The sequence below is a fragment of the Anopheles maculipalpis genome, chromosome 3RL, assembly GCF_943734695.1.
Source record: "Anopheles maculipalpis chromosome 3RL, idAnoMacuDA_375_x, whole genome shotgun sequence".
NCBI lineage: Eukaryota > Metazoa > Arthropoda > Insecta > Diptera > Culicidae > Anopheles > Anopheles maculipalpis.
In genome coordinates, this window is record NC_064872.1 from 59875517 (window position 1) to 59894327 (window position 18811).

Genomic DNA, 18811 nt, shown 5'->3' on the forward strand with positions numbered 1-18811 from the left:
ACTCCACAGAGGAGAATTAACCTTGCACTCTATCGATTGGGCGAGCTGCTTCCGAGGTACTGCTTTGCTTTTCTTGTTTTCGGTTTTTCATTTACCATTTTACCCAAAATCTAAAGGGATGTTACAGCACAATAGTCCCATCGGCCACCCCTCGCACACCCCTCGCAACAGAAACGCCCCATCAACTTTCGATACTACTCTCGGTAAAGTCGTAAAACAAGCAATACCTCTTCCAGTTTTTCCTAGCAATGGGGACTACTGCTACTGCTTGGCTGTGCTGCCCAGCTACACTCCCACTACGAGCTTTATCGATCTGTAAGAAGCTCGTTTGTGCTGTGCTTTGTTTTTTTGTTCACCACACCAAAAAGTATCCTTCTGCAGAGGGCATGAACTTTAGGATAGCGCTGAGCGATGAAGTGAAGTTTAATGGTGTCTATTAAAATTATAGAAAATCATTCCTCTGGGAGGAAATTGACGATCAAAGCATCAGCTAAGGTCGTAAAGATCAGTGTAAAGATAGAACGTTTGGAGCGAGCGTTGCGTTGCGAGTGGGAAATATAATTTTCTAATGACAATGGAAGGCTTTAGTGCGTACTGAGCAGCTTCCATGGGGCGAACCGTTTGTTGCTTATTAAAATGTAGCAAATAATCATGCTAAGAAGATGCTTTTAGGAGCGATGGTAGCAGCAGAAGCTGCACTGGGTAATGAGATCTATATTTGTGATTAAGTTAATCATGTATTAACTAATTTCTACCGAGAAGAGCATATTTTCACTCGATTGTTAAGATTTCACTAAAATATATGGCATTTATTGTCGGAATGTTTCGGTAATTTGTAAGCGAATAATTTTATTTTTACGTATACTGAAGCGTTCACATGAATAAACTTGTTTGCATTAAAATCTATTCGTACGTTTAACGTCATTCTACATGGACGCTTTGACCATTTCCTGAGGAACATCATTGAACAAATTATGATCTTTTGACTTATATAAACCATTATTCAAAACTGTATTAATCTTTGACGATCAAATCACTCGTCACATCAAAACACAGAGATTAAATCATAACTCAGTCGTATTGAACTGACCCAAAAAAATATTATTTGTTACAGTCCAAGGTGCTGGAATGCTGGTTAAGGCAGTAAAGTCTTGGACCCTGTCAATTACAATAGTATATTTTACCGTGATTTTTTAATAAACTGCTTCTACTTCTTTAATGTTATTTATTTAATATATTTCTCTTCACGAGGACGGCCCGGTGGTATAGGCAACAGCGGCCGCCGGTCTTCAAACGAAAGGACCTGGGTTCCAATCCCATCCGAACCGTCTCTCCGTAGTGAAGACTGATTATCGATCTACGCGATTTAGGCATGTCAAGTATGGCCGGCGTGAACTAGAAGATCGTTAGGGCAAGAAGAAGAACTCTTTACTCTTAAGGCTCCTGTTAAGACGAGTTCGTACACCCTTGAGTACCGGATTGTAGGGTATCATGAAGCAGCAGCTAAGCAGTAGCATCTTTCGTTCCTAACTATACTCTAAGTCTACAAGCCTACCTAATACCAGTTTTGAGTCACATCACATTGACGAAAAGACTTTATTTTGAATGACGTAGAATCTTAAAAATTTTTGTACAACTTGTAAAACAAACATCTTCAAATAGTTGTCATTTTTAATGTACTCAAGATTTTAACTTGCTTTACGTTGACTGTCGCGACGATCGAAGCTTGGACTGTATAGAAATTGTATAGTCCCGGTACTCACATACGTCTCTAAGGCATAGATTCTAAGTAAAACTAATGAAAACCCTCTTAGCCGCGGTCGAGAGTAAAATCCTCAAAAGGATTGTTGTTCCCGTAAGTGTAAAAGGGCAATGTAGAAGCCGCTACAATGACGTGCACTACGAGCTGTACGATAAACTCACTATCGCTGGTGATTGATCCACCGATCTCCCTTGCTACGAGGATACCGGTTATGCCGGTTACTCGGTTCGCAGTCCCTAGTCTATCGCGATTCGATTCCTCTCTATTTTCCTTCTTCGGTCACATCCTCCAATTTTCATACCCATTCGCCGCACAGCAGTGGGTAGTAAAGATTCCCTCCTGCACACGATTCGAACCTTCAAATCCTCGTCCCATCTTTTTTTACAACCAACTCTCGTTATCCTCCTTCCGCTCCCGTTTCTTTTCCTCCTTTTCTCCTGCTCAGCCGACTCACAATTCGTTAGTTTAGAATTGTTTATAGATAGTTAGTATAAAGATAGGTTTAGGATAGGATTCATATTTGCATGTAAGTAATCTTTGTTAAACCATAAGGCAAACAAATAAACAAAAACATCTGCATATACATATTATCGTAGCGTGCATTAGACTTCTCATGCTCCGGTGGGATGGTCATGTCATTAGAATGACACCGGACGACCCAGCTCGTAAAGACTTTTTTAGGTTGTTCACATGATGGTGTGGTGGTGTTGATGCCTCCACCAGAAAGGCCGAAATAGTGGACTGTCAGACGACGGCGCTGGACCGCAAACGGTTTAGAGGGAAGCGCCTGAGAAATTAATGAAGTGTAATTATTTTGAAGGTAATTTTTAAGCACCTTTTTCTGGAAAGGAGCGGTTTGTTAGTACCGCTCCTAGTAGCTTGCCAAGAAAAAGACGACGTCTAGAAAGTCATTGAAAGATGTTGCGCCATGAAGAAAAGTACTCTTACTTATTTTACATTTGAATTTACTGCAAATGCTCCAAATATTGATTGTTTTTAAAACTTTTTACATGAGCGTACATGTTAACATATCATCAAAAATGATACGAGTATTAATCGAAACTCGATTTGTATTTGCATAGCATAATTTGTGTACCTCATCAGTCACAAGCCTTTGATTTAAAAGCTTTTTTAATAATTAAAAAACTCAAAACACTCGACAACACATCGCATGTAGCAAAATGCCGGAAACGGAAAAACCGGGCCAAACAAATTACGTCTATCCCAACCAACCCCAACCCTCTACCTTCCCAGCATCCTACACCCTCCTCAGTATCCTACCCGCCGCTGGATCGGATATCAATTTTCATTCGCAAAAATTGATTAATTTCGCAAAAAGCCCTCACACGCTACATTTACCCGTCGCCGTTACCTCACCGTCAACAAACCGCAAAAATCGATTCTCGTGTCACGGTACGGGTCGTATGCGCGAATCCACCACCAGCACCAGCATAACCTTAATTTTCAAGCTCACCCACCGGCATTTCTCCCACTACGCTCGAGAATTCCCCAGCGATCATAATCGCCACCGTAATCGAAATCGAAACATATCCAGCAAGAAGCTTTCCTGTCTCGGTTGCGGGTCGGAGGACATAGCGGTGGTGAGTGTAAAACATGCTGCAACACGTGAGTGCGGCATTAGTTCCCACTGCGTCGGAAGGAATATAGGTGATCCCATTTTCTAAGCCCAAGCAAGGTGCCAACCAAAAAAAAAAAGAAACAGCACAAAACACCTAACCTAACCTACAAAATTGGATTCCTTCCACACGGGTACGGCAAACCTTACCGTACCACACAAAGTCCACTCGTATCAATCATTGCTAAGCGCGCCTTATCGCCCACAACAGTGTGCGATTGTGCTTAGCTTGTTTAGCTTTAAACCCATTTTTTCTTCCAAACCTCCCCCAGCTTGTAGAAATCCTCTTGCGAGGGACACTCACCATTCGTCCCGCTTATCAGCGGATAATTGCTATCGCGGCCGCCTATCAGCGTCTTTAATCCCGTCTCGATCAACGTCGGTGACGCTCGATCCCGATCGCTCATGATTGCTGCCGATGTCGATGTCGATGCCGATGAGCCACCGCTGCTGCTGCTGCTGCTGCGTTGTTGCTGCTGTTGCGGCGTCCACGAGAACAGCGGGACGTCGGACGCTCTCACTACGGGCAGCTCTATTTTCGCCGCCGTGGTTCCAAACTTTTCTTCCCGAAAACCGAAACGATCGAACGCGGCCGAACGCAACGAGACGACAATCGCTCTGTTGCGCTAATGCTTGTGATCTCGCTTTGCTTGAGGTTGCGCTTTTTTTTTTGGAGCCTTTTGGTGTACTTTTTTGACCGTATGGGACCTCGCTTTGCTTTCACCCACGAGCTGGCTGGCCGTATAGAACTTTTATCACTAGATATTGCTATTGTGGTATTACAGTTGCGAATTATGTTTGATTCGTATTGCTTCGAGTTGCCGCTTTAATGCACTCGTCTTACAAACGGTGCGTACGGATGCATTCGTACACGGAAGGATCTTTGAGACCACGTGGTAATGGGGCTTGGGAGGTTGTAGAGATAAGCTTCCCGCGCCCGTTTTTTTCTTTTCTTTTCAGTAACAAACAACGATACTATTATTCACGCTAGTAACAATTCACGCCACGCACGCTAGTAAGTAACACACTGCAACTAACAACTTAACTTCGTACGGGTGTCGTACGGGCACTCTCACACTAACACATACATAAATATATATATATATGCACACAAACACACAGCCACTAAGGAAGCAAGGCGTGCTCGCCTTGGAATCCGGGAGGATTTTCAAAACCAACGATTTCTAGCTGCCGTACGATCGGAACGCCTTAACAACGATCGAACCGATCATCTTACACCGGTAACAACACTGCTGATGTCTCACGCTACCAGCTAACAATCACAACACATCACCAAGAACCACAGGAGGCCGTTCTGCAACAATAATCCAAACCGGGGAATCGTTATTTAAATTGTGGAAAGCTTTTCTTTAGTGTGGAAAATATAAAACTAGCTTCTGGCACTAGAGGCTTTCGCTCAGTCGTTCTGATGAAGCCCACCAAGAGTCACGACGATCTTTGCGGTGTGTTGAGATGATGCTTTTTAAGCTTTACAGAGCTGGGAAGCTATTGCGCCAGAAAGGGAGTTCTTTAGTGCCTCTGGTCTGGTTCTAGAAGTACTCCCAATCCCAGAAACCTTTTACCAGTGTCATCTGTCCGGCCTACGGATGTGGCCAGCCCTTCAGATGTGTGCAAAGGACTTTTTTTTCTCAACGAGGACACACACGCGCGCACACGTACCGATATCGCGAATCGTAAGTTGAAGGTTTGTTTTTTTGTTTGGTGGTAGTGGGTGGTTGTAGGTAGAGTAGGTAGAGGAAGGTTCGTGTTCTCAAGCAAGTGTTATCCTTTACACCGTACCGCGGTTTACTACTAACTGAACGATCCCGTATCCCGAACAACACGGTTCAGTACTTTTCGCAGTGAGAAAACCTAGCGCTTCTCGTTCGCTCACCACATCGACTACTCTTTCGCGTGCTCTTTCGAAAATGTACTCACACACGCCTATAAACACAAACACACACAAACAAACAATCAAACCGAGCCGTTTCGCTGGGAAAAGTATCTCCCTGTTTCTCTCGCTCGGAAAATGGCTTTCCCAAGAAAAATCACACACACACTCCACCACTTCTGGTTTCACACAGAGCTCTTTTGACAGCTAAATAGTGGCGAGAACAGCTGCAAAGACACATCAACGTAGTAGCCGCCGCCTTCGCCCAAGCCTACTACGGTCCGTTACTTCTCATTTTTATTTTCGTAGAAACTATTCTATCGTTGAGCATAAATTTCCCATACTTCTGCTTACTACTACTACAATGATTCTCTCCCACTCTCACTCACAAACACGGGGTAGAGGAAAAACAAAACACTCACGTGCTCACACAACGACAGGACACAGGTGTAAGGGCGCGAACCGCGAATCCGAACTTTCGAACTAGTAGAAGGTGTGAGCCAATGAACCACCACCGATGGGCGCGAGTTTTTGAAGTGAAATGGTCGTCCCACTCGTAGCGAACCTTAGTTTTTCCGCTCACTTTTCCGACCTGCACGTACTCACGCGCTCTTGCATACGTTTTCTCTCTCACGCTCTCTTGTTTGTTTCTCTGCGTTTTTTAATGTGTGTGTTTGTGCGTGTTTTGAGCTGTTCTTAGCAACATTAGAGATTAGATTAGAAATGGGAGATCGAATCACGTTGTAATGGTAATAGTTCTACGAGAACATGTTCTACCCCACGCACTACTACATGCATGCTCGTTTTTTTTAAACTAAACAAAAAAAGCAAACAGAAACATTTTATTACAATAATAACAAACTGTTACAATGTAATAGCTAAACCAATACAACAAAAAAACACTCACACGCGTACGAAAAATTTGCAACTTTGTTCTTAGAATATTTTGCAGATTAATGCGTAATTAATCTTGGCACTTGTAGGGTACAAAACAAATCACTATTTAAGTAATATTAATTGAACTTGTAAATCTAGTTTTTGGTGCCTGTTGTCAGAAAATAAGAATTAAAATCACTCCTCTTCACATCTCTTCCCCAACGCGCTCACGTGTCCCTCGCACAAACATAAACATTCCACATTCCTGGAAAATTTGATAGCATGAGAGCTTTTCCTATAAACCTCTATGCTTTATCTCGCTCTCGCCATTCTCTCTCTTTCTCGCTCTCACTTCAATCGCTCCTGCAGGACATTCAGCATCAGCCAGAACCTTGTTCCTGGCCGGAGTCGGGGAGGCACATTAAAGCCCCCACTCTCCACCACTCTCCCGTCGAGTTTCATCGATTCTTGAGGCTGAAAGTTTCGGGTTGTAATTACTTTTTTCGATTAGAACTTTTTCGTCCTTGACTACACCGAATCGTTCCTGCTTGCCACCACCACCCACCCCACCATTCACTGTTGGCAATCGGGAATGCTTCTTTTATTATTTCGTTGTTTTTTTTCCCCCAATCACGTTCAGCACGATACGCACGATTGCTTTTCGAAAGTGTCATAAAAATCGGTCCCCTTGGATGTATAATTTCCCAAAACTCCCCAGCAATCATAGAACAAAACTCCCGTCCCCCTTCTCGGCTCCCGACGTTACACTTGGTGCTGGCTGGATTGGTTTCACTCACACACCACCTTCGTCCTATCGTGAAGTACTGGCGTCCGCTTCATTCACTGGCCCCCGCTTGTGTTCTCATACGAATGGATGGTATTTCCAACATTATAACTCGACTTGGTAAACATTGTATAAAACTGTATCATTCTTAACGTAGAATAAGAATATAAGCACTGAAAGGTTTGCTTTTTCTTCCCAAAACCGAGAATGTATCTTTCACTCGGTGGCTCTGTGCTCGGGCAGTGGAAAAAGCTCACTCGCAAACACATCCCTCGCAGCGAAGTCACTCTCGCAGTCACGATGGCGAGTGTCGTAAAGCGCGCACACTATTACCACACAACGAGGCCATCGGGTCGAAGCGATGCATTTTTTGCTGCTGATTTGTTTTTTCTTCTCTGTTTTTCTGGTAGGGATTGGGTCGCAGCGGATATCCTTTTTTTTGCGACTGATATTATTGTGAGTGCATCCACCCACGGTTCAACTGAGTTCCTGATCATCCTCTTCACACCTTCGCACACGCTCAAACGGACAAACTTTTGCTAAAAGAACTCATCACATGTTTATTCTTAACCGCACAATTGTTTACTAAAGGCTGGGAATCCTTTATGTGGTTGTTAGTCTACACCCACCAGTACTCACAATTCACATCACAATCACACTGAAATTCACAATACTTATCACAACCTCCAATGCCAGCGATTGTGTCCATCAAGCGTTCGTCTTTCTTCTAAGACAAATTCTAGCACGCTCGCTGGTTTCTTCTGGTTGGTGAGTAAATATAATCACTCAAGTGAGTTCGCCCTCTCACCACACAATAGGGCCAGCGGTTGCGCACGCGGTTTGTTCACGTACGTTCGTTTTACACCGGCAATCCACCGGTGTGCACGTGAGCCATTCGATTCATGCGCTCGCTCTCTCTCTCTCTCTCTCTCTCCCGAGAGATCTCAGCGAGAGCATCCCTCACACAATCAGCATAAAAAGAGCGACAAAAAAAGAAGTGAGAGGATGTTTTGTTGCACAAAACGGAGAGAGGAGAGAATTTTAGAAATTCATCAAACAGCACGCGGGTATAATGCGGCTCCATCAGGTTCTAGAACAGTGAAACACACATCACCAACACTACACAACAGCCATCACACGGAAACAAACGCACGATCCAGCCACAAACAGAACCTAACTTCACTAACCCATCTCTCTCATCAGCACCAGTTAACTGACACACACACACATCAAAGCTAGCCAAGAAAACGCGCAAAAACAATAGTGTACAACTGGCGATCGTCAACGGTTACTACGCTCCAGCTTCTGCTTCGAAAAATGGCGTGCGTGCGTGCTCGCGAAATGTCGTCGAATGGAGGTAGCGGTTGCCGGGATACTAACGTCACCGTGGCGCTGCCCGCTATCTCGAAGCGGCACGTTCTGTCTTGAGCCGGTGTACGAACCCGTGGCCGGTTACGCGTGTTTGATTGTGTTAGATAGTGATCATGTGGCCTGTGGCATCGTGTGCAGTGTGTGACAGGTCGCAATTATTAGGCGGGCATGTAAGCAGAAACTGATGGTAAGCAACAGTCTTGGACAGCTTAGAGAATGTAATGAGCCTTTGCCTTTAATAAATAAATTAGAAAAAAGGAAAATATTAAATTAAATTATATGAGTGACTTCTCATCATGTAGCAACAGTATTCCACTTTGTTGGAAGAAACGAGAAACCATTCCACAATTTGTGTACTTCAGCGTACGTAAACAACACGCCACTGTGAACCCCTTTGGAAGTGTGAGACTCAGCCAGAGATTAGGAATGTGTGAGTAAGTGAGACCCAGATCCCCGTCAAAGTCGATACTGTGCTGTGCTAAGCAAAAAAAAAAGCGGTTTAGCCGGGCAAAAAACCTAACCGTCCTATAGCGCCTGCCAACGCCACAACCAACCGAAGATAACACCGCTGCTACTGGCCAACGTGGATTCTCCGGCATGTCGCGCTCTAACTGTGTGCCGTTGTTATCTATCGATGTTCTCTTCACCGCTGGAACCGAAAGGAACCGAAAGGTCTTCCTGGTGATTTTTTTTGTGTCTTGTACTGTCTTCTTTTTTTCAAACTTATGCTGAACTCCTCTCTCATGCTCTCTCACACTTTGGCTTTTCCTTCCTTTCATGTTGCTGCTTCTTGGTTTATTTTTTTATTTATTTTTTTACATTTGAATATGACGGTCCAGTGCCGTATTGTCAGCTGCTTCTTGGTGTTGTTGTTTTTATTCGCTCACACACTCGCCACCGGTCGGGCGAACGATCGCTTTTAACCTTATTCAAATTTCGTCACCTATAATAGTCACAACAATAATAATAATATGAACAGCAACAGCTACAAAAAAAAACACACATGAGACGCACCCTTTCCTTGGCCCATAGATAAAGGCACCAGTTAACGCCACGCACGGACGGCTGCGGTACCGAGCTCCTTCAGTCATGTGTAGCACGTGTAGATTGAAGGAATTAGGTAGAGAAAAAACCCGTAAAAAACACCTCAAATTCTTTTTTTCAAATACCATTGCATATTTTTGCGAAACATTTAAAAATATTTATGGTAAACTCGTACAAGAAACATAAAAGCTGTAACATCAATAGCAAAATAAGCTTTCTAAAAACATATGTAAAACTACAAGCAAAAGTATGAAATTTATTAAAACATAAGAGACGTTTATAATTTAGATTGAACGTAAAAGTAGTTGAAAACGTGTAACGAAAGTATAACAAAACGTAAAAAAGAAGAAAAAGAAACAAAAAAAGAACAAAACACAAACACCTTACTATAGTATTATTGAAACAAATAATTGTTTTCAATTGAAAGAAGTTAGAGAAGTGAAACCACTTTAGAGAAGATTTAGTTTGTAAAAGAAATTATTTCATTAATTTTCTTCATCAATTTAATATTTTTTATATTTTTTCTCTTTTGCTCTACTCCTTAGATTAGCTATTCTTGCCCTTCTTTTCTTGTAACAACTCCCATTTCCATGTTCAAAATTTTGCAGATATGATCTGATGTTTTTATTTCTTTCCCTATCTCTCTCTCTCTCTCTCTTCTTACATTATTTTATGCCTATCCATCAATCCTTCACTTGACGTATTTCTGTTTTTAAGTTTCCTTTCCTTTCTTCTCCATTCGTTTCGTTTGATTTATCTTATTTTTTTCTCTTCTCTTTTATTCTTTTCTTTCAAACGATTTTGCATGTGAAATGCTTGTTCTAGTTTGCTATGGATGTCGTTCCTTCCCTCAATTTGATTTCTATTCCTTCTTTTCTTTTGCAAATGCCTCGAACTAGTTGTCTAGACATCATTTTTCATTCAGCTGACAGTCTTTTCAAAGTGACATCAAGTTAATTTCCTGGTATTTAAAAAATACTTTGGTGATGTAAAAGTAACAATACTTTCCCAAACTCACCTTCTCGAGAATATTCTCTAGCCGCTGTGCTGGAGTATAATAAATGCAAAAATTCCATTCCCCGTTCCGATGCGCTTTCCAATGCGCATACCATTTCCATCGCAAGTGATGCACATTCGCGTCAACTGGTGCATCTTCGTCACCTTTCTTTCGGATCGTCTCACTTTTCCGTGCTGTGTTGCATGTGAAATGTAAAGTAACTGGAAGCAGGCCAGCCTCGCCAATGACTTAATAGTGTGCCCATCCGAACGGTGGCATACTAAGGTGCTTTGAGTTGAATTTTTCATTTTCGAGAACAATCGGCCGCCGGAGAAGTAGGAGAAAAAAAAAAGAGTGAGAGAACATGCAAAAGAAGGCATAATGTGTGGTTTTGAAATGGCGCACAAACAAGGTTTGAACGCATGTATAAAGTGAGCTTTAATGAGACAAAAATAGCACTTGTTTTTCTAACCACCTACAGCATCATGTTGGGTTGAAATTTGAATGTTTAACTAACAAAAAATATATGTTTTTGATGTTTTTGACCTTTTCGTTGTAGCATCAAAAGGGGAAGCTTTTTTATTAAAATAAGTAATAAGTAACAAACTAAAAGCGTAGACATACAACAGCTATTATTGCATGAAAAAAAGGCCGGATCGTACATCACAAATCACCCAAAACCATTGGTACAATCGACACATTACCAGGCACAGCCGATAAACTTCACACCGATTAGAGTGGCAATAAAAACAAACCTCCCCTTCAGCATCCTTCTTCCCCTAGCAAGACTCCAAGAGTACTGTACGGAATGCGTATGTTCAGACATTACTGTAAAGGAGCACAATTATATTCAACAGCAAAAAAAAATGTCCATTCGTCACCGACCAAAAACATGATGCCCTTGCGGTGCACTTTTTTTCCGTCTACTTCATCCGTCGGTCGTGTGACGCAAGAAGCGTTACATTGCAAATATCCACTAGAACTAACCGTGCACACAGATCGCTACAATGCTGCACACACATACACACGATAGTTGAAGAAAAACAATCAACCAAACACACATGATAAGGCTGAGGAGTTTAGTTTAGTGTAAAGCGTTGCAGTGTGGTAGAGACCGAGCAAAGCCGCGTGTGGCATTGCCACACTAATGAATGATGATTGGAGATCATTTGCCATGGTGTAGCGTTGGTTGTGCTGTGCGTAACAATAGAAACCGTATCATGTGTGTCATTGTACAGTACAGTAAGCATAGGTTTTTGGAATTGGCTTAAGCTTCTAAATGCTTTAGTAATAATTTAATTATTATTTTAAAGTGTGCAAAATTCTAGCAAACGAATTCACGCACGTACAACGTTGCCAACAAGCATGAAATACTGCTCACGAGCCTGTCTTACTACGTTTTGCAACGTACACATCAACATCGCCTGCTACTCAGACCGGTTGACCGGCTTCGGCGGTCGTAAATCGGTAGGCAAGTCGTCTGTTTCTAACCGCTTCTAAGCAGCGATAGAAAAATCAGGGAAGCACAACCTGCCCGTCAATTATTAATACGAGAGATCTGACGAATTTAACAGATTTTGATGTGCAAAATTCACGAAATTCAAAACCAATAGAAAATACTATAAAAGAATTGGAGACATCTTACCTTTCAAAACATTTTAGGGCTTTAGAAAAAACGTGATCATTGCGCCAGAGATGAGGATCTGCAAAGATGTCCAAACAACTGTGCTCTGCTAAAGATTAAGAGGAGAATTCTACCAAAAAAATTCGCAATTTAAATTATGATCTTTGGTCCCATATTATTGTCTCGTCTGACAAATCCATTATCCCGGTATTTTTGGCGGATGCATTAGTGTAGCCCTACCATGCCTATTCTGAGTCCCAATGGACTGTCTAAAAAATTTCCGTATGATCAGCTCACCCAGAGCTTTACTCTTCTTGGATCATCAGACGTACTAGGAGATGCCGGCCACTGATTAGGTTGCGTACCACGTTGTTGGATAGCCAAATCCGCACTACGGGGAAAGGTTCGATTGTGATTTGAACTCCAGTCCTGCCGAAGGGAGACCGAGGACGCTGTCGCCCTCATCAGAGCCATGATTAAAATTCTCTACAGAATGAAGATATTACCGTACATCTTTTTCCTCTTCAGCACTACACCTTCAGTGGGCCTTTCCTTGACTTAACTTCTGGCTTACTCATAGATGGATTATCAGTCACAATGATGGATTTAGCCCTTCGGAGTTGAAGGCCACTCTCATCTTCACATTGAATTTGCTCACCGTGGGATTCGTGGCAGCTCAGTCGTTTATCCCGCCTGCCACTGTTCAGTCCTACGTACGGGGAGACAGTCAGGATGTCGGCTAATCAATAGTACATTTTAAAGAGTTTGAGCCTCCTTCTGCCTCCTACCGTAAGCAGGGGTGACCATCTAGCTGTTAAGCCTTAAACGTTAAACGTTTATAGAAAACCAAAAAGATAACAAGGAAACTCAACATACCTTACCAGATCATGATTGTCCATCCCTGACACAGGCCGTGTAAAGAAAGCACGGGGGATGGATAAAACGACGCGAAAAAACAGCAAAGACGAAGCAATACAACAAATCAAAGTGCAAAACCAACGACTAAACGCAATAGACCCGTGCTCAAGCAAACGGCAACATATTTTTGACCACATCTACCGTTGTCACGTGAGTCTCGTCCGTCATTATCTTCCGCCGGGCCACGTTACACTGGCCATGCCCAATCCCCCGGCATCGGGCACCCAAACCCACCAGCTCCCATTCAATAACAAGAGAGTTTAACTCTCTCACTCTCTCTCCCTCTCATTCTCTTTCCTACTCTTCTTCACTTACTCTGCCTGAGAGAGAGAATGTGTGTTTTTCATTACTTTTTTTTTTGTTTTTGTATTTTATTGGACGTTGATCATCAGAACCACTTAAGCCAATAACTTAAGCCAGTCGAACAAACAACAAGACCGCTGCTCCATTGCGTCGCACGTTTCATTTGCGTATGCGCCAGAGAGCATGGAGTGCGAGACCTGCGCATCGTTCATCGCGTGCGGTTTTAGTTGTGTCTGCCAAAAGATTGATGTATCATCATCAGCATCATCGCCGATCCTGGCGTTAGGCGATGGTCGAGAGCACGATCATACTTTTAAAAATAATATTTAACCAATTTTGCCCGCTCGTTCCGACTGTACCGATGTGACGTCATTGCATTGGTTTGCGATTTGTTTTGTTTGTTCGGGATTAAAATTTCTTTTTCCTTTTGTGTGTTCACATACACACATACACAATTTGTTTGGTTTGATACGGTCATGTGTTGCGTTTTGTTTCCACACTTTGGAAAATACCCTTACACGAGGGATTTCCATATGGTTTGGCTCTCTCGGAGACGAATTCTAACCTTACCGATACGGAACCCCCTACGACGATGGCGACAACGACGACAAAAAAAAGGCAACGACGCGCCGGCCATAAAGATTGCGATCATTTACCGCTGGAAATCGAACACCAACGACCGACCACGTGGTCGCTGAACGTTGACGTTTCCAACCAACATCATCGTCCAACAACTGTGCGACGCCCTTCGAACGACCTTCGATCCCGGCTTATGTTGGGTTGCGTTTACGGATTCACGGGCTGCGTCGTTTAAACGTGTAAAAGGTCTCCCGTTATTTATACCCACGATATCGCGCCGTAAACTGCATATCTCTGCCGTGTTCGGTTCGGCTTCGGCGGTATGCCCTTTTTGGTCAAAACGTCATCGTAAAGTTTTCCCTTCAAATTCGTCCACGGGTTAGTTTGTTTCATTCAGAGTAGCGCACAAGCCGTCGGAAATGCTGCCAGCGCGGTTTTGATAAATAATTCAGCAGCACGTGGTTCACGGTGGCGTACGATTGTGGTAGCACAGACACAAGTATGAAACACTCGTAGATTGCGGTCACCAATACGTCTAGGAAGGTACGCATGCACGCACACCTTTGCTAACGAAGGTGGTTTTCGGAGGCGGGAAGATCATGATAAGGGGATTTCCTTGACTTGATACACGCGCACGTCATTTGTATGTTGATGGGATGGCGGGAAGCTTAATCCTCCCTAGCAAAGGGTTGAGAGGTTGACTTCAACTGTTTTACGTTGTTTAACGTTGTACGACGAATAAGCAGTCTAATAAACGATAAACCAGCGTTTGCTTGCTTTAAAATTAATAAAGCAAATTAAATTTAAAATAACCTTCTAAACAATAAACCAACAACAATTTTGCCCTTGGCAATTAGGGGTTGAAAACATTCCTAACGCACCCCTTGAAATATTTCAACATAAACAAACGCTTGACGGCGTTCCACAGCTAACCGTTTTTAGCTCGCTTCCCAGGTTCACAACCACATACAATTATTTTCGAGCAGATTCAAAAACTACGCGATTTCGTGTACATGCGTTAAAAAGAGCTTCAACACATTTTGTGCAATTTTAGTATGTAAGGAAAAATTAAAAAGGAAATTATCTTTTCTATCTTTATGTTCTTTGCAATTGCATAAATCAACAACAACACCATTTTATGTTCCTTTTTGCTTGTGTTTTAGTTATTTTTCTTTATTTTAGTGTTTGAGTAGTGGTTGGTGTTTTATAGCGGCAGATGGTAGAGTGGAGCTTGTCTCATTACAGTGCCTAGTGTACCAGCATATGTGTATCAACTGTTTGTAGTATATTGCTGTTAATATAGCTGTGGTAAAAAGGTAGTACAGAGGATGAAATTTATGAGCATTGGAATATTCTCTTCTCTTAAGTATTTTCAGTTCTCCTAAAGTTTGAAAATAGCACGATCGTTAAAAGATTACAGTTCAGTTCAGAGAAGCGGCTCACAATGTATGATTAGCTCGTTTCATGATCTACAGAAAAGCCTCACACTTATTTAATTTGACGTTCAGCGGTTTCTTTTTTACTGCTGACTTATTACTTATGGCTGTAGCAGTGAGAGATTCCATCTTCAAGAAAAGGAATAAAATAAAATATCCATTAATTGAAAATTAAAAATCAAAAATAATAGTTTTGTACCATAAATGATGAAGCATAATAGAAAGATGGTTTGTTTGAAGATTGCGTTAAGTACGCTATTAGATTACTCTACTGCTGGTTCGATTTGATAATCAAAAATATCTTTTCGTGTTTTCTACGAACTTTTCGCAAAAAAGGGTATGCGTTGGTGTTTTGTTTTTAATTGTTTGGTTCACTTTTTCACACTTTGAATCAATTGTTCAAACTGTCTCTATCTCTTCCCCTCTCTTTTCCTGTTTTTTTTTTCCTATGTTCCACGATGATTAGAAACGTTACTGCCGCATTTGCTTGGTGCATTTATAATTTAAGGTATAGCTATTGTTCTCTAGATCAGTTGCTGGTGTCCCATAATGTTCCTTTAAAACAAACTGTGTTATCCAATGTTATTCATTCGCGCGCTTAAATGCTGTGGACGTATTTCGTATTATTATACTGACATCAATTACAAACTAACATTACGCGCCATTGGTTGTTTTACTAGTTCTCTATCGCTATTTGTTATCCATGTTGCTGGTTAGAAAACTATGTTACCTTCCGTTCGCTATCACTTATTACTCCACTAGCGCGTTACGACATATATTCGAACGTTTGCTATAGTTTGTATGTATAAAATTATCGCATACGATGCTATAATGTACGTTGAAAAATCATAATTTAAAAACAGGAGCCTTACACTGAACGAACTATACACTCTTACTAGCGATTTAAGAACATAAAGAAAGATTAATGAGTTTCACTTCTTTTCTACTTTACGGATCATCATACTTTGGAAGCCATGTGTTGTGTTAATATTATTCACCTGCTTTTTCGTGTCTCTCTAGTTCAAACGATTTCATCAGAATCTTTGCATCCCCCTTGTCAGCTTTGGTTGTGTTGTGTAAAAAAACATAAAGGAATCCCGTTCTCTGCCGCTCACGTTTATTCATATTTCATACAATTATTACGTTATTTCATTTCAAAATCTTACGCTGTTGTTAAGATACTACTGCTCTACTCAGTTCGCTGTACTCTCAATACTTGGCATCTCAAGTAAATGGGAGCTTGAGGAGAGGTGCGTTTGAACCTCTTTCAGCGAATTAGTTTCATTGTACATTTGCATTCGCAAGCCTGCAACCTCTAATAAATGTAGGCGAGAATTATTCAAACCCTTTTCTTCATTACAGCATCCTTTCTTCATCATGACAGACCCATCGATTCGAAACTGTCAACACAGAACTTCTGTAAGGATAATCCACTTTATCTTAAATACCTCCACGCAAGATAATTTCTTTTGATACGGCTTTAATTAAATGCAGTTGATGATCTCCCTACGCGTTCAGGGTTCGATATACTATTAGTATTATGTATGTATGTGTTCGCTGATAACCGTCCTCTTTGCCATTGTTCTTTGGAAAAATGTGTAAAACAATCAGATGTCAGATTGTAAGGAATTCAAAACAACAAGCACAAAGAAGTACAGTCCACTAGGTAAACTCTATGTACAGAACATTAGGAAAACTCTTGAACTCATAGACAAACTGACAAACTTAAAAAATTAACACACAGGAAGGAGACACAAACCTTCTCCCCCCGTTACCAACACTCGGTAGAGATCCGAATTCACAGTGCACAAATGCAGTGGGAAAGAAATGCGAGGAAACCTACGGGGCGACGGCGTTCGGTGACTACACCTTCCGGTCGCTTCTATCTCTGCTACACCCAGAGCACCCGGGACACGGTATCGGTTTCGCTGGCGTGAATCTTCAACTTTGGCGGTACAACCGGAGCAGAATCCCAACGACGATGGTTGATAAAATGCGTATGATGCTCGTAGCTGGCCGTTTGCGTAACACGCAGTGGAGAACCTCCATTAGAAGCGCACGTACCAGCAGCAGTGGACGCAGTAGAAGAATTACTGCCATTTGATGGATTGGTCGGCTTGATGGAAGGAGAAGACGGAATGCCTAGTTTGTTGGCACTGCTGTTAGTGTTCGTTGCTGCACCACTCGTAGCCTGGGCCGTTGGGATGACAGTATTCTCACGCAACTCGGACGAATCTTCCGACACACCGTAACCACTGTTAATGCCTCCGCTACTTCCACCGTTGCTGCTGCTATTGCCACCCTCGTTTGAGGATGTCGATCCATCTCCAAGCGATCCATTGCTAACACCATGGTTACTTCCCACGGAAGACAACATCGTCGAGTTGACCAATGGCAATCCTATCTCCTGGAACGAGTTCATCGAGCTAAAGCCACTCTCATCCTCGGCCGAGCTGGATATCATCATCTCCTTAATCCGCTCAATGTTGGCACTATACCGATGGGCCGGATTGTGGTGATGATGGTGGTGGTGATGCCCATTGCCATTGATGCTACCATTTCCAGAGGTACTACTGCTGCAACTGCTGCTACTGCTACCTCCTCCACCACCACCAGCACCGCTTCCACCTCCTCCGTTCACACCGTTAACACCACCGTTCGTTTGATGATGCAGCAGATGGTGATGGTGTGACAACAGAAGCGGCGGTGAAGGACGATCCGTATTGTCCTCATCGGTTTCCGTCTTCGTAGAGGATGACGTCGAGTGTACCGAGTCGGCTGTACTGCTCCGTACCGATAGGCGACTTCCACGCATGTTTAGCTTCCGGTTGAAGCCTACCGTACTGCGGGTGTTCACTAGCGGATGGTTTCCTCCACCTCCCAATCCTCCAACACCTCCACCTGCACCTCCGAGTCCATTCGAAACTCCTACCCCTCTACCGCCGCCGCCGCCGCCTCCATCACCTATCCCGCCGCCCGTTCCGGTAAGTGTTGGGGTGCTGCCGAGCATCGCGCCGGAAGCGGATAGACCGACACCGGTGAGCGTGGTGCTACTGCCGCAGCTGGATGCCGCCGTTGATGCCGAGATCAGGCTGTCCAGTGCGTTCGTCGATTGGGCCAGCGTCGGCTCCTGTGTATTGAGCAAGTTTTGCACCGTCCGCAGCAAACGGAACGCCTCCTGGGCCAGCTTCTCCGGGTCAACTTCGTTGCTGGAAATTGGCAGAGTCTGGGTTCGTTTCGGTGAGCGTCGCCTAAAAAGATACGGGAAAAAAATGCCCCAGTGCAACAGTGCACGAAAAACGGGCAAGACAGACGCATTAGTACATTGCTGTGAAACAAATAATGCCTTTCGACATCATGTCATCCCGTCCCGCGCCCCAAAAGGAATGCCAAGAGCAGTTGCAATTGGATAATCGGCTACTTATGGGTTAGTAGGACCCGGGAACATTGGAGGGTTGATTTATATTTGAACTGATTTGCTAAAGATATACGACGTCGTCACCATCGTTTCGTTCTCGCTTGACACTCATTCCCTGTGGTCGGTCGCGGTCATTGCAACTTACGCATATCGGTTACCGACGGCAAAACAG

The 18811-nt window shown here is 42.9% G+C and overlaps 4 protein-coding genes across 4 annotated transcripts in view; 3 read left to right on the forward strand and 1 right to left on the reverse strand.

The window, feature by feature from the left end:
* The window catches only part of LOC126563399 (ribonuclease kappa), a 443719-nt gene that overhangs the window by 409721 nt on the left and 15187 nt on the right, over positions 1-18811 (forward strand). The window lies entirely within an intron of this gene.
* Positions 1-18811, forward strand: part of LOC126562237 (dolichyl-diphosphooligosaccharide--protein glycosyltransferase 48 kDa subunit) — a 532174-nt gene that overhangs the window by 382286 nt on the left and 131077 nt on the right. The window lies entirely within an intron of this gene.
* Positions 1-18811, forward strand: part of LOC126563559 (dentin sialophosphoprotein-like) — a 490635-nt gene that overhangs the window by 361247 nt on the left and 110577 nt on the right. The gene's annotated exons all lie outside the window — the stretch shown is intronic.
* Positions 17005-18811, reverse strand: part of LOC126561596 (uncharacterized) — a 103851-nt gene continuing 102044 nt past the window's right edge. The window contains exon 5 of the mRNA XM_050217841.1: positions 17005-18472. Coding sequence (XP_050073798.1) covers positions 17113-18472 — 1360 coding nt within the window. The 3' untranslated portion in view covers positions 17005-17112. The remainder of the gene's footprint in view (positions 18473-18811) is intronic.